Raw genomic sequence first — 27,568 nt, 5'->3', positions numbered from 1 at the left:
TGATAACTGCTCTTAGCGTGTATCGACTAAGCCTTGCCTTGTTGCGAACATGGCCCGTAGTGAGGAGAAGGTGGCAGCGTCTTCTTTCAGAGCCTTCAGCTCGTTGCGGAGCTTCAACATGGTATCCCTCACCATGGTCTTCTCGTTGTCGTATTTACTCTTCAGGTTGGCCAGCGCCACCTCAGCCGTCTACAGAGTAGAATAGAGCAGAGTAGAATAGAATAAATACATTATTGCCAAGTTTATTATAATGGAGGGCTGGGGTCACAGGTTACTGGGTTATCTTGACCTTTTGCTAATTTTAACTCTGTCTGAACTCCTACACACAAAGTAAATACTCTCAACTACTGTGAATTTCATACAGTATCACCTTCACTTTTAAACAGTATCAACTGCTCATGCACACACCAACACACACTCAAGCATGCATACACTCACAAACTCCTGCTCACATGTTTGTTGGCTTTGAGCACGGTCCTCAGGGTGGCGATCTGCTCCCTCTTGGTGCTGAGGAGGGACTTGAGTTTGAGGATCTCCCCCATGCAGGCCTCGCTGTCGTTATCAGCCACGGTGCTCAGCTCCATGGTGGCCATCCTCTGGCGGGACAGCTCTGTGGTGCGGTCCACCGCCTGCTGCAGGTGACGGATCTGGTCCCTGATGATGGCCACCAGGTTATAGATGTTCATAGGCTCTGGGCGGGATTCTGGGGCTGGGGCGGCTGGGTCATTGGCTTCAGGTTTACTGGGGTCAGTATCAGGGACCAGCCCGTTGGAGAGCAGAACGTGGGACAGACGTCGTCCTTTCCCCTCCCGGCCGCCCCCGCCACCTACGCTGGCCTTGCCCTCCTTGTAGTAGTCAAGCATGACGCGGTTGGGCGTCTCGTTGTTGCACATGCACACGTGGTTGTAGAGGTTGGCCAGCTCCTCACTGAACACCACCAGTTCGTCCTGCGCCACATTCAGACTTCCCTGCGACTCCCCTGCCGACTCGCTCACCCGCCGCAGGTCCTTCTCCAGGCGCTCCATCTCCTCATGCTCCACCCGGCTGCTCTTCTCCAGGGAAGCTAGCTTCTCGCTCAGCCCTGCCACGTTGCTCTCCAGGTGGGCTCGCTCCTCCTCGTACTGGCTCCGGCATGACTGGTACTCTGCTTTAAGAGTCTTAAGCTCCTGTCTGAGTTCCCCGGCCTCGGACACAGCCACTGTGTACTTACACTGCAGGATCTCAGGCCCGTTGATGTCCAGCTCGTAGTAGTCCCCGTCACCGTCGTCACGGCTGTCACGCTCCTTCTCGCTGTCCATGGCCGAGTGGCGCTCCTTGCTGGCCTGGAGTTTCCTCATGGCGCTGAGGTTCTCGGTGAGACGTCCTACTATCTCCTGCTGCTCAGACAGAGTCCCGTGGGCCACCTCTAGCTGCTTCTGGGCCTCCTGCAGGGAGGAAAGTAGTGCTACCTTCTCCCGCTCAACCTGGACAACACAGACATTGGACACAGTCACACAACAGCAATGAGAAATGTCTGCATCACAGTCCTATTTCAGCTTGGAGTTTATTAGTATGGATTGAGAAATTATTAGGCAATTACTGTGTATTTACCATTTTACTATACAATTTCTATGTAAATACAAGCTAAATAGCTGGCACTGGAATGAAGTGTAACCCAAAATGCCATACGAATTAAGGTTTTCACACTAGTGTGAGACACTATCACTCAAGAATTTCACAGCGTATTTATTCACTTGGATAAGAGAAGTATTCTAATCAGTCCATGTAGCCCATCAAGTCCCACATAGGGTTCCATTGATGTGTCTTTGACTCTGCCGCTCAGGTCAGTATAAGTAATCAATGTCCCTAAATGGATGACCACTGTGCTCCTCAAAGCTTAATGGACTTTCCAACCATAAGGCAAAGGACTGTTTACAGCTGGAGGGATGTAAGCCTATCTATTTTCCATGCATCACACACAAAGCTTGATAAGCTCGATAACGCTAAGAATTACTTTATTTCTTTACCAGGGAAGTTGACACCTTGACAGTTGACTGTGAATAAAGCAAACAGGCTAACCATGTTTAAAGTCCTTGCCTGCTGCTACTATGTGGTCATCTGAAATGTGTCATCTGTAAACAGAGTTATCCATACCTGCATGAGCTGCTGCTTGAGTTTCTGGATCTCTGAGATGTTGAGTTCACTCAGCAGGTCATCCACTAGGCTGGGGGCGGGCCGGAGCTTGGCTCTGTTATCCTCGTTGCAGTCTGCAGCCATCTTAGCCAGGCCGTTCTCATAGCCATGGAACGAGTCATCATTGTTGGGTTCGTTCGTGGCAGCAGTGGGATCCTCTCTGAACTTGAAGCCGTCCAGGGAGATGTTCAGGGGGCTGTGGTGGTACGGTAACAGGTTGTCCCCAATGGTCATGTAGTGGGACAGTTCTTTACGCAGGGCGGCCTTCTGCTCGCGCTCAGTCTTAATGGTCTCCAGAGCCTCGGTCAGCTGGTGCTCGGCGATCTCCCGCAGGCGCATGGCCTCCTCCAACTGGCTGTGGAGGCACTGGGAGTCCTCTTCCAGACGACAGATCTCATGCTTCAGACCCTCAAACTCCACCTAAGAGAGTCCACAGCACATCAGAGGAATCACTAAGTAAATACGGAGAATCCCTTCCATTCCTCATTACAAAAGCATTGTTTTGTCTCATCCCCACCAGTTGGTTCTTGTATCAATGGCCTAATTCGTTGGTCCTGTCACTTTACCACCCAAAGTGTATTGGCCACTCTACAACCTTTACCTCTACCCATTACCCATAAAAGCCCTCATCCTGCCCTCATCTCCATACCCAACAGTGCCCATTTATTTTCCTGCCTCAGTGGAAGCCTCCTCCCTCCCACTTCCCCTTTCCTGCCCCAGTCCTGGTCCCTTGCCCTTCCTCTCACCTGGCTCTGTCGGAGCAGGGACACCTGTTTCTGTAGGGAGATGTTCTCGTCCTCCAGCTCACTATAGTCCTGCAGCAGGCGTGCCTCTCGCACCTTATACTCTCTGATGTCATCACGCAGTTGGCTGCGCTGCAGCTCCACCAGCTCAGAACTCTACACAGCACAACATAGGAAAAAATATCAGAAAGTAGGCTGCTACTTTAAGGAAGTGTGCATATCATCAAGAAAGTTTGTTCATAAGCAAGTTTGTCTTGAATGGATATGGCACTTTCAACAGACGAGGGAAGAGAGGGGAAGAAAAGGGCGAGAGAAGAAGTGAAAGAGGAAAACATCATGTCAGAGAGTGCAATACAAGGACATGTTGATTTGATCCAGAATGCACCCAATGGTTGTACAGTAATGTCAAAGCAGCATCTTATGTGGCTGTATGTCAGTGGAACTGTGTTGGGATGAGATCTTGGCACCGTGGCAACTTTAACCAGGGGGTAACAAAATCCAGTTACCAAACCAGGCCATAGAGTGAGAGAGCCTAATAGTGTGTCTCTCACTGACGACTATTACATCATCAGTGTGACTGGTGCCAGCTGACCAATCAACCACCCTTACAGACTCCATACCAGTTTCAACCTCTGCCAGTCCCACTTAGCTCTGACTCGCTTTCTCTCTGTCCCACTATCCCATTAGCTCTGACTCGCTCTCGCTCTGTCCCACTATCCCATTAGCTCTGACTCGCTCTGTCCCACTATCCCATTAGCTCTGACTCGCTCTGTCCCACTATCCCATTAGCTCTGACTCGCTCTGTCCCACTATCCCATTAGCTCTGACTCGCTCTGTCCCACTATCCCATTAGCTCTGACACGCTCCCACTATCCCATTAGCTCTGACACGCTCTCGCTCTGTCCCACTATCCCATTAGCTCTGACACGCTTTCTCTGTCCCATTGTCCCTGTTTTACTTCATCATTACAGACTGAGCGGTTTAGGTCCTCTTCGTCAGATTGGTGAGATACACAAGTCTTTGCACATTGAGATTTGACCTCTCCACATTGACCATGTTTGTGTTTTGGGCAGGTCCTCCACCCTCCAGCTCACCTCTCTCATCTCCAGGGCAACAGAGGCCAGGCGCTCATTCTCTGATTGGTTGCTGGTGAGGGCAGTCCTGGCCAACCGCAGCTCGTTCTGCAGCTCCAGGACCATCTGCTGGTATTGGGCCTCCTTACTGGCTGACTCCAGCATTAGTGACTCCTCCCTGCTCTCCCCATCTGCAGCCACCTTCCTATGGGTGGAGTAGGCCTGGCCGAATGCCTGGGGAGAGGAAGGGAGACACATACATTAGTACCAGGACTGAACACCTTCCCATGTGGGGAGTAGGCCTGGCTGGACACCTGGGGAGAAGAGAGGAGAAGCATACCCAGACATGGATTAGTACCAGGACTGAACACCTTCCCATGTGGGGAGTAGGCCTGGCTGGACACCTGGGGAGAAGAGAGGAGAAGCATACCCAGACATGGATTAGTACCAGGACTGAACACCTTCCCATGTGGGGAGTAGGCCTGGCTGGACACCTGGGGAGAAGAGAGGAGAAGCATACCCAGACATGGATTAGTACCAGGATTGAATATGAGTACAACATTGGGGAAGAAGGACAGAAGGACAGAGCATGAACAGTTGTGAGCATCATGACAGGTTGAGAGTCATAATACCATAATAGACAGTATAGTCATAATAATAAATAATACATATGATACATGTAGGATTAAGACAGACATTTAGTATGATAAACCAGATATCATTAACCAGCAAGGGTAAACAAAACAACAGTTTAAATGGCTTGAACAGATCAATGTGAGATTCCCACAGACAGTTGACCCCTGGGCTTATAAAACATTCAGTCTGCATCACAGGGTCTTTGTCCCAAATGGCACCCTATTCCCTATAAAATGCACTACTTTTGATGAGGGCCCATAGGGCTCTATATAGAGAAAGGGGTGCCATTTGGGACATAGCCAGGAACACTCTGTGCCAACTGATGATGTAACAGGATTCTGGAGCAGAACAGTCCAAAAACCCGGGGTTCTTCTCCTGCCTCGCTTGTGTCCATCTAACCTTTAATTCTCTGCACCCTGTAATAAACCGGCATGTCAGTGTGGCTGACGCAATGACAAAATGTTGCTAGTTGGAGCACTGAAGCATTGCTACATTCTGACAAGGCAAATGTTCCATTACTAATAGAGGCCTGGGGGGCAGATAGGCAGTGCTCCCCCCTTGAAGGGAAATATTTTGGTGGGTGCTCTTTCGACTGACTCAGCCAGATCTCTCTCTCTCCCCCCTTGAAGGGAAATATTTTGGTGGGTGCTCTTTCGACTGACTCAGCCAGATCTCTCTCTCTCCCCCCTTGAAGGGAAATATTTTGGTGGGTGCTCTTTCGACTGACTCAGCCAGATCTCTCTCTCTCCCCCCTTGAAGGGAAATATTTTGGTGGGTGCTCTTTCGACTGACTCAGCCAGATCTCTCTCTCTCCCCCCTTGAAGGGAAATATTTTGGTGGGTGCTCTTTCGACTGACTCAGGCAGATCTCTCTCTCTCCCCCCTTGAAGAGAAATATTTTGGTGGGTGCTCTTTCGACTGACTCAGCCAGATCTCTCTCTCTCCCCCCTTGAAGGGAAATATTTTGGTGGGTGCTCTTTCGACTGACTCAGCCAGATCTCTCTCTCTCCCCCCTTGAAGGGAAATATTTTGGTGGGTGCTCTTTCGACTGACTCAGCCAGATCTCTCTCTCTCCCCCCTTGAAGGGAAATATTTTGGTGGGTGCTCTTTCGACTGACTCAGCCAGATCTCTCTCTCTCTCCCCCTTGAAGGGAAATATTTTGGTGGGTGCTCTTTCGACTGACTCAGCCAGATCTCTCTCTCTCCCCCTTGAAGGGAAATATTTTGGTGGGTGCTCTTTCGACTGACTCAGCCAGATCTCTCCCTCTCCCCCCTTGAAGGGAAATATTTTGGTGGGTGCTCTTTCGACTGACTCAGCCAGATCTCTCTCTCTCCCCCCTTGAAGGGAAATATTTTGGTGGGTGCTCTTTCGACTGACTCAGCCAGATCTCTCTCTCTCTCTGACACGGTGACATGTATTATTACATTTTTATACATCACTGCTACATCACCGTTCTGTGTGCATATTCAATTCCCAACAAGGAGGAGCCCACTCAGAACCTGAGAGATCTGGACGGAGTCATAATTACAGAATGGTTCACTTAGAGCAGGGCTGTTCAAAAGACTGCTTGCTACCTGACAGCTGCTTCATAAGCTGAGCAGAATCTGTAGTGGCCAACTTGTCTAACCTACAGTAGAGTACACAGCAGCAGCAGGGCTGAATGACTGGGTGGTGATTCAAGAGACTAGAATCCAGTTGCTGCTTTGCTTTTCTGGCAGCTGCCCATCTGGGTCATCTAATTAGCCACTGCACCCATAGTGACCCTGGGTCTAATATAGCACATATCAGTGGCTCTCTTGCCAGCGACCACACAGTACAGTACAGCACAGCACTACCTTCCCTCTCTGTCTGGCCAGCTGACGATAATGTTCACAGGACTGGAGAACATTACCAAAGCAATCCCTCCTTATCCATCAATTGTACCCAGTGGTGTAAAGTACTTTATTACAAATATTTTTGGGGGTATCTGTACTTTACTATTTATATTTTTGACAACTTTTAATATACTTTTAACTCCATACATTTTCCCTGACACCCAAAAGTACTCGTTACATTTTTAATGCTTAGCAGGAAAGGACAATGGTCCAATTCACACACTTATCAAGAGAACATACCTGGTCATCCCTACTGCCTTGGTCTGGCGGACTTACTAAATACATATGCCTTGTTTGTAAATGATGTCTTCCTTGGGTTGTGCCCCTGGCTATCTGTAAAAATATATATAAAAAAATATTGTGCTGTCAGGGTGGGTTAATATAATATAAGGAATATTACATTATTTAGACTTCTATTTTTGATACATACGTATGTATAGCTTAGTAATTACATTTACTTTAGATAGTTAAGTATATTTAAAACCAAATACTTTTAGACTTTTACTCACATTTTATTTTACTGGGGTACTTTCACTTTTACTTGAGTAATTCTCTATTAAGTTATCTTTACTTTTACTCAGTTATGACAATTGGGTACTTTTCCCAGCACTGATTGTACCATAATGTGGATGCAGTGCTTGCAATCAACAACAGCTATCTTCGAACTTCTTGATAGATAGCATGTCATTAACACCAAAAGCTCTGGCTTCACAATCTGGAGGTGACAATGCTAGTTAGCTGAAATAGTCATTCTAGCGCAATTGTTTTAGAAAACATCTTCAAAATTGAAACTAATTATGTTAGCAAATGATAGGTTGAAAGGTGAACTGCTAAGCTAGTTGTACGTCTTATTTTTCATCCTTGAACGTATAGCTAGATGCATTTAAATTAATCTATTTAGAGATTCAAATTTGCTTCCTGTTTTTGGCTGTTTTAATATGTTATGACACGGTCATAACTATGTCATAATATGTCATAACAGCTGAGATAACTTGCCATAACACTGTCATGACTAGGGCTGTGGCAGTCACGAAATTTGATTGTCAAGCAAATAACTGTCGGTCTCACGGTAATTGACCGTTAATTAACATAACACATTTTGCATCTCCTGGCTTCCTACAAGCCACTGAGGCAGACCCTTGGAACATCTACATTTTAAAAAGTCTAGTAAATCCATGTAATATAGCCTCCACCTTCACAATAAATCCATTATTTATTTTAGACAGGTCTAAAGAAGCATGATATGAAGAAAATGTAGTCTATTTCTTAAGAAAATAATAGCATACTCTGATTTGTCCTTATGTTAGGTCCTGATGTGGCTACGTAAAATGGCTACACTAGTTCATTTAGCAGACAGGATTTGCTAAGAATTCTGTGGCATTATTTAATAGTATAAAGTATAAAGAATACAAAGGATTTGAGGGAGCCCGCACATGCGGCTATTCTGTGTTGAGCAGTTAACAAAATAATAGGTATTCCTATATTCTTCATTTAGAGTTATTAATGGAACTTTAGTTGTTTTACGAACATTGGGCTATATGTTTTGAATTTTAATACACTCTAAGGCAGCATGATGAGACCATAATGATAATTTGAAAAAAGTTGCTTGAAAGGCATGATCTCTGTTTTTTTTGTGCAGGCTGTACACACTTCAATAGTTTCTCCTTCCCAATTTGACAATCACTTGATAATGCCTCGAATTTCACAGCGGCATCCCCTTTGTGGCCGTAATGCACCCTAAAAAATCCATGCCTTTTGCGGCCCGGAGTGCTGCGTTGTGCCCTTCTCTCTGAGTGCTGCGCAATCCGATACGCCTCTCACTCACATGGCTCTTGTTCATGTGATTGGGTCTTTCTCACAGGCTACAAGTGAAGACAGTCACAGAGGAAGCAACTGCGCGTGGCCTTAGCCAATTCCGAGGTGCATATTGAAAATATTGGAAGAACTGTCCATAATTACTTTTCGTCAGCCAACAAGGTGTGTAGGCCTAATGAACAGCAAAAGCATTTGCCTATGTCAATTTACTATCCCCATAGTACAGAAGTTGACCTATTCTGTGCAAGAAATAAATCAAATAAAACATTTTACACAATATGGCTGACGCAACAGATCAGAACATTTAGCTTAAAATGTTGATAAATAATTAGGCCTTTTCTTCACATTATAAACGCAGTAATGCGCACATGGCAGTAGGCTATAAGGACGAATGTTCCATTAGCAGGAAAAGTGACCACAATTGTGATTACGCATGTAATTTTATGGTGAAAACGATCTTCCTCATACTTGAAACTCACGTGCTGCTTACAGTGCCTTCGGAAAGTATTCAGAACCCTTGACTTTTCCCACATTTTGTTACGTTACAGCCTTTTTCTAAAATAGATTTACAAAATAAATACATCTCATCAATCTACACACAATACCCCATAATGACAAAGTGAAAACAGGTTTATGGTAGAGTGGCAAGACGGAAGCCACTCCTCAGTAAAAGGCACATAACAGCCCGCTTGAGGTTTGCCAAAAGGCACTTTGAAGACTCTCAAACCATGAGAAACAAGATTCTCTGTTCTGATGAAACCAAGATTGAACTCTTTGGCCTGAATGTCAATCGTCACATCTGGAGGAAACCTGACACCATCCCTACAGTGAAGCATGGTGGTGGCAGCAGTTGAATTCGGAAGCTTACATACACCTTAGCCAAATACCTCTAAACTCAGTTTCACAATTCCCGACACTTAATCCTATTAAAAAGTTCCTGTCTTAGGTCAGTTAGGATCACCACTTTATTTTAAGAATGTGAAATGTCAAAATAATAGTAGAGAGAATGATTTACTTCAGGATGAAATTTGGCCCATTCCTTCAGACAGAGCGGGCTGTATCACCGCCTGGTACGGCAACCGCTCCGCCCTCAACCGTAAGGCTCTCCAGAGGGTAGTGAGGTCTGCACAACGCATCACCGGGGGCAAACTACCTGCCCTCCAGGACACCTACACCACCCGATGTTACAGGAAGGCCATAAAGATCATCAAGGACATCAACCACCCGAGCCACTGCCTGTTCACCCCGCTATCATCCAGAAGGCGAGGTCAGTACAGGTGCATCAAAGCTGGGACCGAGAGACTGAAAAACAGCTTCTATCTCAAGGCCATCAGACTGTTAAACAGCCACCACTAACATTGAGTGGCTGCTGCCAACACACTGTCATTGTCACTGACCCAACTCCAGCCACTTTAATAATGGGAATTGATGGGAAATGATGTAAATATATCACTAGCCACTTTAAACAATGCTACCTTATGTTACTTACCCTACATTATTCATCTCATATGCATACGTATATACTGTACTCTATATCATCGACTGCATCCTTATGTAATACATGTATCACTAGCCACTTTAACTATGCCACTTTGTTTACTTTGTCTACATACTCATCTCATATGTATATACTGTACTCGATACCATCTACTGTATGCTGCCCTGTACCATCACTCATTCATATATCCTTATGTACATATTCTTTATCCCCTTACACTGTGTATGAGACAGTAGTTTTGGAATTGTTAGTTAGATTACTTGTTGGTTATCACTGCATTGTCGGAACTAGAAGCACAAGCATTTTGCTACACTCGCATTAACATCTGCTAACCATGTGTATGTGACAAATCAAATTTGATTTGATTTGATTTGTGTAACTGAGTCAGGTTTGTAGGCCTCCTTGCTCACACACGCTTTTTCAGTTCTGCTCACAAACTGTCTATAGGATTGAGGTTATTCCTTTGTGATCGCCACTCCAATACCTTGACTTTGTTGTCCTTAAGCCATTTTGCCACAACTTTGGAAGTATGCTTGGGGTCATTGTCCATTTGGAAGACCAATTTGCTGACTGATGTCTTGAGATGTTGCTTCAATATATCCACATAATTTTCCATGATGCCATCTATTTTGTGAAGTGCATCAGTCCCTCCTGCAGCAAAGCACCCCCACAACATGATGCTGCCACCCCCATGCATCACAGTTGGAATGGTGTTCTTCTGCTTTCAAGCCTCCCACTTTTTCCTCCAAACATAACGATGGTCATTATGGCCAAACAGTTCTATTTTTGTTTCAGCAGACCAGAGGACATTTCTCCAAAAAGTACGATCTTTGTCCCCATGTGCAGTTGCAAACAGTAGTGTGGCTTTTTTATGGCAGTTTTGGAGCAGTGCCTTCTTCCTTGCTGAGCGGCCTTTCAGGTTATGTCGATATAGGACTCGTTTTACTGTGGATATAGATACTTTTGTACCTGTTTCCTCCAGCATCTTCACAAGGTTGTTCTGGGATTGATTTGCACTTTTTGCACCAAAGTACGTTCATCTCAAGAAGACAGAACACGTCTAATTCCTGAGCGGTATGACGGCTGCGTGGTCGGATGGTGTTTATACTTGCGTACTATTGTTTGTACAGATGAACGTGGTACGTTCAGGCATTTGGAAATTGCTCCCAAGGATGAACCAGAGGTCTAAAAAATGTAATGTAGCTGCATGTCTGATATGACTTTGTGTGCAATTACAATGATAATTTAATATGGTCAGTTTCAGAAAATATAACAAACTTACTGTTGATAAGTAGGCTATGGTGTCATGGAATGTTCTGCCTTGTGTGGTAGGTTTTGTGGGTTTTGACACTCTTATGTTGGTGTCATAAACAGCCATGAAATAATGCATTATATGTCACAACAGGTCTAAATATATGTGTCATGACAGTGTTTTGACCATATTATTACAGGTTTTGACAAGTTATGTCAGCCGTTATGACATATTATGACATGGTTATGACATATTATGACATGGTTTTGACATGGTTATGACATATGATGACATGGTTATGACATATGATGACATGGTTATGACATATGATGACATGGTTATGACATATGATGACATGGTTATGACATGGGTATGACATGGGTATGGCATGGTTATGACATGGTTATGACATATGACATATTATGACATGGTTATGACATGTTATGACATGGTTATGACATATGACATATTATGACATGGTTTTGACATATTATGACATGGTTATGACGTATGACGACATGGTTATGACATGGTTATGACATATGACATGGTTATGACATATGACATGGTTATGACATATGACATGGTTATGACATATGACATGGTTATGACATATGACATGGTTATGACATATGACATGGTTATGACATATGACATGGTTATGACATATGACATGGTTATGACATGACATGGTTATGACATGACATGGTTATGACATATTATGACATGGTTATGACATGACATGGTTATGACATATTATGACATGGTTATGACATGGTTTTGACATATTATGACATGGTTATGACATGGTTTTGACATATTATGACATGGTTATGACATGGTTTTGACATATTATGACATATGACATATTATGACATATTATGACATGGTTATGACATATTATGACATATTATGACATGGTTATGACATGGTTTTGACATATTATGACATATTATGACATGGTTATGACATGGTTTTGACATATTATGACATATTATGACATGGTTTTGACATATTATGACATATTATGACATGGTTATGACATGGTTTTGACATATGACATATTATGACATGGTTATGACATATGACATATTATGACATGGTTTTGACATATTATGACATATTATGACATGGTTATGACATGGTTTTGACATATTATGACATGGTTATGACATATTATGACATATTATGACATGGTTATGACATGGTTTTGACATATTATGACATATTATGACATGGTTATGACATGGTTTTGACATATTATGACATGGTTATGACATGGTTTTGACATATTATGACATTATGACATGGTTATGACATATGACATGGTTATGACATATGATGACATGGTTATGACATGGTTTTGACATATTATGACATGGTTATGACATGGTTTTGACATATTATGACATGGTTATGACATGGTTTTGACATATGACATGGTTATGACATATGATGACATGGTTATGACATATGATGACATGGTTATGACATATGATGACATGGTTATGACATGGTTTTGACATATTATGACATGGTTGACATATTATGACATGGTTTTGACATTATGACATGGTTTTGACATGGTTTTGACATATTATGACATGGTTATGACATGGTTTTGACATATTATGACATGGTTATGACATGGTTTTGACATGGTTATGACATGGTTTTGACATATTATGACATGGTTGACATATGACATGGTTTTGACATTATGACATGGTTTTGACATATTATGACATGGTTATGACATATTATGACATGGTTATGACATGGTTATGACATGTTATGACATGTTATGACATGTTATGACATGGTTATGACATATTATGACATGGTTATGACATATGATGACATGGTTATGACATATGATGACATGGTTATGACATATGATGACATGGTTATGACATATGATGACATGGTTATGACATATTATGACATGGTTATGACATGGTTATGACATGGTTTTGACATATTATGACATGGTTATGACATGGTTATGACATATTATGACATGGTTATGACATATTATGACATGGTTATGACATATTATGACATGGTTTTGACATATTATGACATATGACATGGTTATGACATATTATGACATGGTTATGACATATGATGACATGGTTATGACATATGATGACATGGTTATGACATATTATGACATGGTTATGACATATGATGACATGGTTATGACATATGATGACATGGTTATGACATGGTTATGACATGGTTATGACATGGTTATGACATGGTTATGACATATTATGACATGGTTATGACATATGATGACATGGTTATGACATATGATGACATGGTTATGACATATGATGACATGGTTATGACATATGCTGACATGGTTATGACATATGATGACATGGTTATGACATGGTTATGACATGGTTATGACATGGTTATGACATGGTTATGACATATGATGACATGGTTATGACATGGTTATGACATATGATGACATGGTTATGACATATGATGACATGGTTATGACATGGTTATGACATATGATGACATGGTTATGACATGGTTATGACATGGTTATGACATGGTTATGACATGGTTATGACATGGTTATGACATGATTATGACATGGTTATGACATATGATGACATGTTATGACATATGATGACATGGTTATGACATGGTTATGACATGGTTTTGACATGGTTATGACATGGTTTTGACATATTATGACATGGTTATGACATATGATGACATGGTTATGACATATTATGACATGGTTTTGACATATGATGACATGGTTATGACATATGATGACATGGTTATGACATATGATGACATGGTTATGACATATGATGACATGGTTATGACATATGATGACATGGTTATGACATATGATGACATGGTTATGACATGGTTATGACATATTATGACATGGTTATGACATATGATGACATGGTTATGACATATGATGACATGGTTATGACATGGTTATGACATATGACATGGTTATGACATATGACATGGTTATGACATGGTTTTGACATATTATGACATGGTTATGACATATGATGACATGGTTATGACATGGTTATGACATATGACATGGTTATGACATGGTTTTGACATATTATGACATGGTTATGACATATGATGACATGGTTATGACATGATGACATGGTTATGACATGATGACATGGTTATGACATGATGACATGGTTATGACATGGTTATGACATATTATGACATGGTTATGACAGTGTCATAACACGTTATGACACTGGGTGTCGAGTAAAGTGTTACCAAAGTTTCCTATATTCAACTTCTAAAATACATACAGATTCCGTTTTCAAATTGAGTTCTTTCAATTTAGATTTCAAAACCAGTGACAACATCCTGGTCCTTTTCCTGACAGGAAAGGTATAGGAGAACAGATAGAATCAAACATTCACTGTGGTAAACAGAAACTTCTGAAGCCAGCAGGTTTCTGAAGCCAATATTGCATGTTGAATTTATTTTCTTCCTATGAATTTGGCTCTAGCATTTGAACCGTTTTGGCTATGAGCTACTCCCTGGAGTATGGACGTGCCTTCTGTTCCCGTCTATGATGATCACAGGCTGCATTAGAAGGGAGTGTCACAAAAACAGAAAAATGCCATTTGCATTCATTTCCGTTTCAAATAATGACATACAAATTCAAATTATGAATTAAATTATTCCATTTGTGAATTAAACATACACAAATATTCTAAATTATAATTCAATATCCTAATACAAATTAAAATAGTTCCTAAGTGAAAGGGTACCACAAAATGTACAGATCAACAGAAGAGGCCTTACTGAACAAACAGTGCTACTTTATACAGCCCCCTCTCCCTGAGGAACTGTGACAACACTGTTGTTAAACTGTAGTGAACTATAAGTCATAATTACAATACAGACTTTCACATAATTATAGGCCACATGCCTTCAGTGGACAAAATACAGACAGTAATTTTCATACAATCGCCTGCTCTTGAGAACATATCTACAGCATGTCACTCCTGTGTTGCTTTATACTTTGGACACTCTCTGACATGTCATGTGATGGACTCCAGATCACATATGTGATCATTGATTAAAGAATAGGGCCTAATGGAAATACATATAAACATTAAAGGATTGTCATTGATTAGAGGACTGTTGTTGCACTGTCCCAAAGTTTCTGGTAGGGTTGCAAAAGTAACTTTCCCAAAACTCCCAGGTTTTCCAGAAATTCTGGTTGGACGAACCCTAGGCCTGTTTTTGCACTGTCTAATAGTTCCTGAAGTGTGTTTTGCGCAGTAGAGTTGAAGCGAGGCGGGAGACCTGTCGGAGACATGAGGAGCTTAGTGTTAACTACCTCCACCTGTGTCTAAGCCTCTGTCTGACCCCATGTCCACGTACGTAACAAGCGCTCAGTGTGTGCGTGTGCATGTGTCTGCGTGAGTGTGACGTCGGCTTCACAGGAACAGACAATCCCACACGGATGTACTGTAAGCGGTTCACGTAAAGGTCAGCAAATAAACATGTAATTACTGTGTTAACTAAGCTAAGGTTTTGCTGACCTGGGCATTCCATGAATAAGAGGGTGTTAGTGTGATAATGTGTATAACAGGAATGTGGTGAGCCTACTAGCTTGCCTTGGTTATACATATCCCATCTGATGCCTCTCTCTCTATCTCTTTCTCAAACTCCTATGTCTGTTTTTACAAACACCAAAAGTAGGGCTATCTGAATAAATACATATATTTTCATTCTAATGTAGTTTAATCAGTAGAGATATGAGTTTAATTTTTGGCCCAATTCTCTCTGATGCTGGTCCTAGCTACTGAGGAGAAAAATATATCCTTTCTCAATGATACTACTTGTCCCCCAAGTCTTAGTCCCCCCCTGCTCTGAGCATATGCAGTGTTCACATGCTAGTGGGAACTAGGAAACTCTGAAATGTCCGACTTGGAAACTAGTTGAGCTCTAAGTTTTTCACTCAAATTACTAGAATGAACCAATAGGGAGCCCTACGCAAATAACTCAACTTCCGGGTTTCCGAACACGCAATACTCCTAGGTCCAGTCCATAAACCTTCCTCAGAGAGAGATAGGGGTGAACCATCTTAGAACCCAGCGGGAGATTTAGACCTTTCTTAGGACTGTTTACAAAATATGATCAATTAAATCAAATTTTATTTGTCACATACCCGTGCTCAGCAGATGTTATTGCGGGTGTAGCAAAATGCTTGTGTTTCTAGCTCCAACAGTGCAGTAATATCTAACAAGTAATATCAAAGAATTTGACAACAATACACACAAATCTAAAGTAAAGGAATGGAATTAAGAACGTATAAATATTTGGACAAGCAATGTCAGAGCGATACAGTAGAATAGGTTAGAATACAGTTCTACATATGAGATGAGTAATGCAAAATATGTAAACCTTATCAAAGTGACTACAGTTCCATTTTTAAAGTGGCCAGTGATTTCAAGTCTATGTATATAGGGCAGCAACCTCTAATGTGCTAGTGATGGATATTTAACAGTCTGATGGCCTTGAGATAGAAGCTGTTTTTCAGTCTCTCGGTCCCAGCTTTGATGCACATGTACTGACCTCGCCTTCTGGATGATGGCGGGTTGAACAGGCAGTGGATCGGGTGGTTGTTGTCCTTGATTATCTTTTTGGCCTTCCTGTGACATCGGGTGCTGTAGATGTCCTGGAGGGCAGTTAGTTTGCCCCCAGTGATGCGTTGAGCAGACCGCACCACCCTCTGGAGAGCCATGCGGTTGCATTTGCCATACCAGGCAACTGCATCGACAGTCAGCCTGACAGGATGCTATCAGTTGTGCATCTGTAAAAGTTTGTGAGGGTTTTAGGTGCCAAGACAAATTTCTTCAGCCTCCTGAGGTTGAAGAGGCATTGTTGCACCTTCTTCACCACACTGTCTGTGCGAGTGGACCATTTCAGATCATCAGTGATGAGTACGCAGAGGAACTTGATGCTTTTCACCTAGTCCACTGTGGTCGTCTATCCAAAATAGAAGAGTGCTCCCTCTGCTGTTACCTGAAGTCCACGATCAGCTCCTTAGTTTTTTGACAATGGGTGAGAGGTTATTTTCCTGCCACCACACTCCCAGGCCCCTCACCTCCTCCCTGTAGGCTGTCTCGTCATTGTTGGTAATCAGGCCTACTACTGTTGTGTTGTCTGCAAACCTGATGATTGAGTTGGAAGCGTGCATGGCCATGCAGTCATGGGTGAACATGGAGTACAGGAGGGGGCTGAGCACGCATCCTCTTGGGGCCCCAGTGTTTTGAGGATCAGCGAAGTGAAGGTTTCCTACCTTCACCACCTGGGGGCGGCACGTCAGGAAGTCCAGGACCCAGATTGACGGGGCAGGGTTCATACCCATGGCCTCAAACTTAATGATAAGCTTGGAGGGTACTATGTTGTTGAATGCTGAGCTATAGTCAATGAACAGCATTCTTACATAGGTATTCCTCTTGTCCAGATGGGATAGGACCGTGTGCAGTGCGATCTATTGGGGCGGTAAGCAAATTGAAGTGGGTCTAGGGTGGCAGGTAAGGTAGAGGTGATCCTTGAATAGTCTCTCAAAGCACTTCATGATGACAGAAGTGAGTGCTACGGGGCAATAGTCATTTCATTCAGTTACCTTTGCTTTCTTGGGTACGGGAACAATGGTGGACATCTTGAAGCATGTTGGAACAGTAGCCTGGGATAGGGAGAGGAGAGATTGAAAATATCTGTAAACACTCCGGCCAGCTGGTCTGCACATGCTCCGAGGACGCTGCCAGGGATGCCATCTGGGCCAGCAGCTTTGTGAGGGTTAAAATTCAATTCAATTCATGCTTAAATGTCTTATTCACATTGGCCATGGAGAAGGAGAGCCCATAGGCCTTGGTAGCGGCCGCGTCGGTGGCACTGTGTTATACTCAAAGCAGTCGAAGAAGGTGTTTAGCTTGTCCCGGAAACAAGACGCTGGTATCCGTGACATGTCTGGTTTTCCCTTTGTAGTCCGTGATTGTCTGTTAACCCTGCCACATACATCTCGTGTCTGAGCTGTTGAATTGCGACTCCACTTTGTCTCTATACTGACGTTTTGCCTGTTCGAATGCCTTGCGGAGGGAATAACTACACTGTTTGTATTTGGCCATATTCCCAGTCACCTTGCCATAGTTAAATATGATGGTTCGCGCTTTCAGTTTTGAGCGTTCCTGTATGTTATCACCATCACACCATGAGTAGTTAATCATGAAACATACACCCCCGCCCTTCTTCTTCTCTGAGAGGTATTTATTCCTGTCTGCGCAATGAATTGAGAACCCAACTGGCTGTACGGACTCAGACAGTATATCCCGAGAGAGCCACGTTTCCGTGAAACAGAGTATGTTACAATCCCTGATGTCTCTCTGGAAGGAAATCCTCGCCCTGAACTCATCAACTTTATTATCCAGAGACTGAACTTTTGCAAGTAATATATTCGGAAGCGGTGGGTGGTGTGCGCGCCTCCTGAGTCGGACTAGAAGACCGCTCCGAGTACCTCTTTCCACCGGTGGTGTTTTGGCTCAGCCTCTGGAATCAGTTCAATTGCCCTGGGGGGTACAAACAAAGGATCCAATTGGGGAAAGTTATTTTCCTGGTTGTAATGCTGGTAATGCTGGTGAGTTACCGCAGCTCTGATATCCAAAAGTTCTCTAGGGCTGAATGTAATAACACCAAACATTTTCTGGGATAATAATGTAAAAAACACATAAAAAAACAAAACTACCGCAAAGTTTCCTAAGAGCTAGACGCACGGCAGCCCTATCCGTCGGTGCCATACAGTTGAATGGATTACCCAAACAATAACTGAACCAAATAACGACTGATCCAAACAATGACTGATCCAAACAATGACTGACCCAATCAATTGTCTCTATGAGAAATAACATAGGTGTCCTGTGGCTGTGTGTGGCTGTGTGTGGCTGTGTATGGCTGTGTGTGGCTGTGTGTTTCAAGTTTTAATATCACATGCACATGAAATGCCTTTCTTGCCTGCTCAAAACCCAACAATACAGTAATCAATATCAATGTAGTACTAAAAATAACACAAGGTAGAACAAAAACACACAAGAAATAAAAATAAGAACACAAGAGCTATGTTCAGGGTCAGTTCCAACACCACATTTAAAACGAGCAGGGATACTGGAGTGATAGAGGTTAAGTGTGTGTGTGTGTGTGTGTGTGTGTGTGTGTGTGTGTAAAAGGATACAATACAGTGCCTTCAGAAAGTATTCACACCCATTTACTTTTTCCACATTTTATTGTGTTACAGCCTTAGATTTTTTTATCACTGCCCTACACACAATACCCCATAATGTCAAAGTGGAATTATGTTTTAGAAATGTTTATAAGTTAATACAATATGAAAAGCTGAAATGTCTTGAGTCAATAATTAAGTATTCAACTCCTAAGTATTCACCCCCACAGACTCACTCTGTGTGCAATAATTGTGTTTAACATGATTTGTGAATGACTACCTTATCTCTGTACCTCACACTGTAAAGCCATTTCGAGCAATGAATTTCAAAAACGGATTCAACCAAAAAGACCAGGGATGTTTTCAAATGCCTCGCAAAGAAGGGCACCGATTGGTAGATGGGTAAAAAAAAAAAGAATTGGACAGTGAATATTACTTTGAGCATTGTGAAGTTATCAATTACACTTTGGATGGTACATCAATACACCCGGTCACTACAAAGATACAGGCATCCTTCCTAACTCCGTTGCTGGAGATTAAGGAAAGCACTCAGGGATTTCACCATGAGGCCAATGGTGACTTTAAAACCTTTAAAGAGGTTAATGGCTGTGATAGGAGAAAACTGAGGATGGATGAACAACATTGTAGTCACTCCAGAATATTAACCTAATTGACAGAGTGAAAAGTAGAAAGCCTGACAGAATTTTCTTTTTACAAAAGATGCACCCTGTTTTCAACAAGGCACTAAAGTAATACTGCAAAAAAATGTGACCGTCACGACTTCCGCCAAAGTCGGGTCCTCTCCTTGTTCAGGCGGCGCCCGGCGTCGCCGGTCTTCTAGCCATCATTGATCCACTTTTCATTTTCCATGTGTTTTGTCTCGTTTTTCCTCACATCTGGTTTCAATTCCCTCAATCATTTGTTGTGTATTTAACCCGCTATTCCCCCCATGTCTTTGTGTGGGATTGTTTATTGTAAGTGCTTGTGCACGTGTTGATTGGTGCGCAACAGGTTTTTGTACCCAAATGTCTTGTTATTTTTATGCCGTGGGTTTTGCTATTAAACTGCTCGGGGCTATTACCAAGTTCTGCTCTCCTGCTTCTGACTTCCCTGCCACCAGTTACGCACGCCTTACAGTGGCAAAGCAACTTTATTCCTGAATACAAAAGTGTTATGTTTGGGGCAAATCCAATACAACACATTACTGAGTACAACTCTCCATATTTTCAAGCATAGTGGTGGCTGAAACGTGTTTTATTTTGTGTTTTTATTTAACTTTTATTTAACTAGGCAAGTCAGTAAAGAACAAATTCTTATTTACAATGGCCTAGGAACAGTGGGTTAACTGCCTTGTTCAGGGGCAGAACGATCTTGCAACCTTTCGGTCGCTCTAACCACTAGTTATGTTATGGGTATGCTTGTAATCTTTAAGAACTGGGGAGTTTGTTTATGAAAACAAATTATGGAATGGAGCTAAGCACAGGCAAAATCCTAGACGAAACTCTGGTTCAGTCTGCTTTCCACCAGACATTGGGAGAAAAATGTATCTTTCAACAAGACAATAACCTAAACACAAGGCCGAACGTAAACTGGAGGTGCTTACCAGGAAGACAGTGAATGTTCCTGAGTTGCTGAGTTACAGTTTTTACTTAAATCTAAATGGCAATCCATGGCCAGACCTGAACATGTTACTGAGCTTGAAGACTCACAGCTGTAATCACTGCCAAAGGTGTTTCTACAAGACTCAGGGGTGTGAGTATTTACAGTATGTGAATGAGATATTTCTGGATTTAATTTTCAGTATATTAGCAAAAAATTCCAACAACATATTTTCACTTTGTCATTATGGGGTATTGTGTGTAGATGGGTGAGAAAATAATATATTTAATCAATTTTGAATTCAAGGGACACATATGCTTGATGCTTGGCCTGGGAACTCATGTCCTTTCATTCCCCATCTTTGTCTCTCACACAATGAAGTTCAAACGTGAGGCTGAGCTCAGTGGAGTGGATTTACCATCAATATGCTTGAAATGAATGACAACAGAAACTAGCTATTCTTGATAGAGACAGAAATAATCAGGTAAACATAAACAATGCTAGTGAAGTTAGCATGATAGCCAGTTGTGTTGTATGGCTGAACTTGCTGTCATTCTGCTAGAGCACCATAGTCAGAATTCTGCGAGAATGTTCTTTCTTAGATATAAGACATAGTCTAACTGTTTACTTCAGTATACTGCACGCGATTGAGAGGGATTCACATGCTTCAGGGTAACTAAAATCCCCTTAAACGTTGTAAGGATATGGGCTGGACCTAGAAAGACTCACTCACAAGAGACATAATGACTCAATTTAGTTATTGAGGCAATTGAGTACAGCCCTGTTTAACAATGGGTATGAGCTCCTATGAAGCAGGGAACAAATGCAACAGGATTCTTCTGTAACACATATGTCCACAAGATAGAGGCCATTGTCTCTCTGAAGAAAGGCTACAGCATAAGGGCAGAGCTGATCAAAAACAACAAACAACCTGGTTGCTGTTCTCTCCCATTTGAGAAGCCAGAGGGAGAGAAACCCTTATCTAGCAGAGACAGAGCCAGCATGGGCCTGACTAGCTTAAATATAGTACTTACTGCTTTCACCAGAACCATTTCCACTTTCACACCAACAGCATGTTGGGACTTGTGAGGCTGCTGCTGATAAATGTCAAGCTTTAACAAAGATATTCAAATAGCACCCATATTTTCACACATAACATTTTGACACACATTTCACATGTATGTTTGTATACATCAGAAAACATCTGCCCTCTTGCCTAAAGTTAGTGTTCTGCCTTTTTGAACGTTGTCTTTTATCACACTAGGCCAACTGTAATGTTGTTATCAAAGTAGGCTAAGAAACTTCTAATACAACTTTGTGTTGTTTGTTAACCATTTGAGTCAACAAGCAAACGCATTCAATCGTTCAGAGAGCATTCTGGGTGGGCTTTAAAGTGTTTAGGATTAGGTTATAAGAACATCACAGCTGAATTTAATTAAAAACTTTCGAAACAAAGCAAACTAGCACTGGCTGAATCGAATGAGAAACGTAAGCTACGTGCCTAATTTGCTCTTTGTTAGAAACAATGTATCCGTTAACGGTTACAATACATGAGCGATTTGACAGTAAATTGGACACATTTGCAGCAATGGAATGTTGTGACCTCACTCTACCTCCTTCAGTTGGTCGAGTTCATGCCGAACAGTCTCGAACTCGGTCTCCAACTCGTCATAACGCTGTTTGAGCTGTTGCTTCTCTTCGAGCACCGCCAGCCCGTATTCCGCCGCCTGGATCTTCTCATGAGTCGTCTCGCTCAGCTCCCGGGATAGGCGCTCTAATTCCGCCCGAAACCACTGCGGCCCGGCCTCTGCCACCAGAGTCGCCTCGGGATATTCCTGTTCTTCCACAGACATCTTGGCCAGCCGGTTCCGCCAACAACAGCGATAACGGACCCAGCCCTTGAAGGAGCACAGAAAAATATCCTATAAAAATAAATCAGTGCCTTCTGTATTTGAACTGCATGTCTGTGTTTTTGTCTGTCTCATCGGGTCCTCCACTTTTTTTGATGTGAACAAAGAGTTCAGCTATCTATCAGCCGGTACCGTTATAAGGTTGCATCTTCAGCTCGTTCCATAGTCGATCCCTATCTTCCTCCCCCACCTACGTCATGCCACTAGAGGAAATGAATTTAACGGAGATCGTCGATTTGGAATACCGTGCGTTTCAGGTCTACAATTGTGTGCCATGGGAGATGTAGTTGTTTTCCCATTATGATTGGATGAAAAACTACGCCCACTGTTTAGCATATGGACTTCAACTACCATGGTCATTCGGGAGTTGATGCGCCGTAGCGCTTAAACTCGGTCTATGGAAGAAACATATGGTAAAACCCTACTGTCAATGGTAACCCCTACAGGCCCACAGTCCCCTGAAACACGGATTCTTTAACAAGACTGCCATCTAGGGATTTAAAAACGATGCTGCAGTACAGTTATGATCGAGTTATTACAAGTGCAATGTGGTTCATCTGTGTGAAGGCCCATCTGTGTGTGCCTGACGACTCACACTAAATGATTCTGCTGCTACAGTACTTACTAGAGATGTACTTCTCTGTATTGTTATATCATCATCAGAACATCATAGCATTAAAGAGCTCAGTGCAAAAAAGTAAGCATGAGTAATTTCCCACAGGACATAGGGCAAGATTATGATTTTGAGATGATTTATATACTAATTAAAAATAATGATTGAGTTTGTTGTTGTGGTCGGTTACAGGGGTTCAGTATGTGGTGGTGTTCAAAAGAGTGGTGGAGTTCTGTCTGCGGTCAGTTACGGGAGTTCACGTGACTGTAGAATGGCACTAGACAGACAGGGCCAATGAAACATAACAGCGCTAGGGTGTGTCCCCTCAGGAGTTCCATGTAGATGGACATAGACCATGGGCTCTCTTTTTGAAGGCTGCCTGAAGAGGTTGCTCTGGAACGTACAGTTATGAACATAACTACTGTTCCATGAAGGAGGAAACAAGGTATAACATACTATGGGGAGGCCATAACCAATCTTTTTCAGCTGAAGCAAACTGTAACGATGCACATCGTCCCAATGGATGCAGAGCCCGCCTTCAGAAGCCCCGCCTTCCTGGTTATAATACCAGGGCTAGCATCCATTCCTCAATTCAGTACCACTCTTCAGCAAGCCCAAACCCCCTGTCCGCGTGAGACAAAAATATGTTATACTTCGTTCCCTCCTTCAGGGAACAGCAGTTATATTCATAACTGTACATTCCCTTTCAGTCGGTCACTCGGTATAACATACTATGGTGACATACAATCACGCCCCAAGCCAGCTCAGAGGGTACCAAACTAGGAGGCCCACGGCAGCCCATGCACACATAGGTTCCACCGGCTCCTAAAAGGGTTTACAGAAGCCAACTGTCAGAGCCTCATAGGGCCTGAGCCCCAAATAGGGAACCAGAACCTGCTGCAACTTGGCTAATTTCAGCTTGCTCCTTTAACCTGACACCACTGACACGATACCACTGTAGCCCAAGTCTCTAGACCCCACGGTTCCAAGAACAACGCTTACCTTGAGAGACTGAAATGTCAGAACTAGTACAAGGAACCTCAAGTCCAAAACAACAGAACACAACCCGAGGCTCAAACACACAGGAAATCTGCAGTAACCTGGAAAATGTGTACTTGCGGGATGCCACGGCAGCTCAAGGCTCACCTCAAGCCCACAGAAAACTGTTAACCAGCACAAAAATGCTACCTAACATCGACCAAAGTCCATAGAACCCTATCTGATCCAAAAAGGCTCACACTAAGACCTGAGGAGTTTGGAATGACAGAACTCACACAAGGAACCCACAGGGGAACTGTGTTAACCCAGATAAATGTGCAACCTGTATGCGATGCCTAACACCCACTTTCAGACCCAGCCATAAGAACACTATGAGCCACACTGGGAGCAGTTACGTCCAAGCGATAAAACCCTGCAAAGGCTTGTGGAGAACCCCAACTCGCTGCAGCACAGATATCACCAATTGTTATGCCCTTGAACAATGCCCAAGAAGCTGCCACACCCCTAGTGGACTGAGTACACACAGCGCTAGGCAACTCTTGTCCTTTGCTGTCAGATGCTGACACATGCCTCCACAATCCAATGAGAAAGACCCTACTTAGAAAGCACACTATCCTCAGATAGATTAGCAAAACAGACCAAAAAAATATGGTGACTAAAATGGATATCCTTGGTCCTATCCAAATACGTGCGTAAATTCCTGTAGTCCACAATCATCTCCTTTGTCTTGATCACGTTGAGGGAGAGGTTGTTGTCCTGGCACCACACAGCCAGGTCTCTAACCTCCTCCCTATAGGCTGTCCATCTGGCCATTTGGCCTTGTGAATTTTGACCTGTTAAAAGGTCTTATTTACATCATGTGCAGAGAGCGTGATCACACAGTCTTACTGAACAGCTGGTGCTCTCATGCATGTTTCAGTGTGATTTTCCTCGAAGCGAGCATAGAAGTAGTTTAGCTCGTCTGGTAGGCTCGTGTCACTGGGAAGCGCTCGGCTGCGCTTCCCTTTGTAGTCTGTTATGGTTTGTAAGCCCTGCCACATCCGACGAGCATCAGAGCCAGTGTAGTACGATTCGATCTTAGTCCTGTATTGACGCTTTGCCTTTTTTATGGTTTGTCTGACGGCATAGCAGGATTTCTTATAAGCTTCCAGGTTAGAGTCCCTCTCCTTGAAAGCGGCAGCTCTAGCCTTTAGCTCAATGCGGATTTTGCCTGTAATCCATGGCTTCTGGTTGAGGTATGTACGTACGGTCACTGTGGGGACAATGTCATCGATGCACTTATTGATGAAGCCGGTGACTGATGTGATGTACTCCTCAATGCCATTGGAGGAGACCCGGAACATATTCCAGTCTGTGCTAACAAAACAGTCCTGTAGCTTAGCATCTGCTTCATCTGACCACTTTTTTGTTGATCGAGTCACTGGTGCTTCCTGCTTTAAATTTTGCTTGTAAGCAGGAATCAGGAGGATAGAATTATGGTCAGATTTGCCAAATGGAGGGCGAGGGAGAGTTTTGTTTAAGTCTCTGTGTGTGGAGTAAAGGTGGTCCAGAGTTTTATTTCCTCTGGTTGCACATTTAACATGCTGATAGAAATTTGTTTAAATGGATTTAAGTTTCCCTGCATTAAAGTCCCCGGTTTCTAGGAGCGCCACCTCTGGGTGAGAGTTTCCTTGTTTGCTCATGGAGGAATACAGCTCATTCAATGCTATCTTAGTGCCAGCCTCTGACTGTGGTGGTATGTAGACAGGTACGAAAAATACAAGTGAAAACTCTCTAGGCAAATAGTGTGGTCTACAGCTTATCTTGAGATACTCTACCTCAGACGAGCAATAGCTCAAGACTTCCTTAGATATTGTGTAAGAGCTGTTATTTATAAAAATACATAGTCCGCCACCCCTTTTCTTAAAAGACACCACTGTTCTATCCTGCCGGTACAGCATATGACAAGCCAGCTGTATATTGATAGTATCGTCGATCAGCCACGACTACGTGAAGCATGACATATTACAGTTTTGAATATCCCGTAGGTAGTTTAATCTTGCGCATAGGTCATCGATTTTATTCTCCAAAGATTGCATGCTTGCTAGTAGAATGGAAGGAAGTGGGGGTTTATTCGATCGCCTATGAATTCTCAGAAGGCAGCCTGCCCCTTTGACCATTTTTCTCTGCCTCCTCTTCATGCAAATCCCGGGGATCTTGGCCTGTTCCCGAAAAAGCAGTGTATCGTTCACGTTGGGCTCGTCAGACTCATTAAAGGGAAAAAAGGATTCTGCCAGTATGTGGTGAGTAATCGCAGTCCTGTTATTTTCAGGCATAAGAGATGGTAGCAGCAGCATTATGTACAAAACATGTTTTTTTTAAGTTACAAAAACCGCAAAAAAACAAACAAAAAAACACAATCAGTTGGGGACAGGTAAAACGTCTGCTTTCGTCTCTTGCACCATTTTATAAAGAGTGCACATTCAAGGGTAAACCCCTAGCCATCAAATTCAACCTTTCAGGGGCCAAACCCACACATCCCATATCTGAGGTCGTAGGTGACAAATTCTCCCATAACGCCTGCAACAATAAATCCCGACAACACGGAACCCCCCACGGGTCCTTGGCCAACAGTCGGATGACCTCCGGGAACCAAGGTTGTCTAGGCCGACGGGTAGCCACCAAAATCAACAACAGACCATCCTGACGGACCCTCTCCAGGGGCCTGAATTAGGTCCCCTGGAGGATCGCATAGTGCAGGGTCTGAGACCACTGATATGCCAATGCATCCTTTCCCAACAGATCACCCAGATCCCTTATTGAGAAGAACAGATAGCAAAACATTTTTTTTGCGATATGTAAGAGCTACATCAGCCTTGCCGAACCAGTCCCATATGTGGGCCACCACCGAGGGGTGCAGTCTCCAATCCTTACAGATAGGACCCCCCCCTCCAACATCCTTACCCACTGAGCACCGACATCAGATGTCAATGGACGTTGTAAAGTAGTTTACATTTGGTCAGTCCTCACTGGCCTTGATTTCAAAGTCCACAGACAACTTTTTTTGTTATGATCCGGAGCAGCTTTAATTTCAATGTACATAGATTTTTTTGCAGGGGGTACCTGCCTTGATTTGGCCCGAACATAGACGTCC

At 43.0% G+C, this 27,568-nt stretch overlaps 2 protein-coding genes across 9 annotated transcripts in view; one reads left to right on the top strand and one right to left on the bottom strand.

Moving 5' to 3' along the window:
- Window positions 1-23,108, bottom strand: part of LOC118399698 (protein bicaudal D homolog 2-like) — a 30,127-nt gene extending 7,019 nt beyond the window's left edge. For 7 of the 8 annotated variants that reach the window (XR_008074537.1, XR_008074538.1, XR_008074535.1 and 4 more), the window contains exons 1-6: window positions 22,527-23,108; window positions 4,010-4,222; window positions 2,919-3,071; window positions 2,134-2,592; window positions 453-1,463; window positions 38-189 (exon numbers count right to left, since the gene is read on the bottom strand). Coding sequence is in view for 1 of the 8 variants with exons in the window: in XM_052473815.1 (XP_052329775.1) it covers window positions 38-189; window positions 453-1,463; window positions 2,134-2,592; window positions 2,919-3,071; window positions 4,010-4,222; window positions 22,527-22,766 (2,228 nt within the window). In the remaining 7 variants the exon portion in view is untranslated. The remainder of the gene's footprint in view (window positions 1-37; window positions 190-452; window positions 1,464-2,133; window positions 2,593-2,918; window positions 3,072-4,009; window positions 4,223-22,526) is intronic. The other variant, XM_052473815.1, reaches the window with a different exon arrangement.
- LOC127910360 (uncharacterized) overlaps window positions 1-27,568 on the top strand; it is a 295,811-nt gene that overhangs the window by 180,028 nt on the left and 88,215 nt on the right. The window lies entirely within an intron of this gene.

This window comes from Oncorhynchus keta, chromosome 21, assembly GCF_023373465.1.
Source record: "Oncorhynchus keta strain PuntledgeMale-10-30-2019 chromosome 21, Oket_V2, whole genome shotgun sequence".
Taxonomy (NCBI): domain Eukaryota; kingdom Metazoa; phylum Chordata; class Actinopteri; order Salmoniformes; family Salmonidae; genus Oncorhynchus; species Oncorhynchus keta.
Note: the sequence above shows the minus strand (reverse complement) of the source record. Positions and strands in the feature narration are given on the sequence as shown.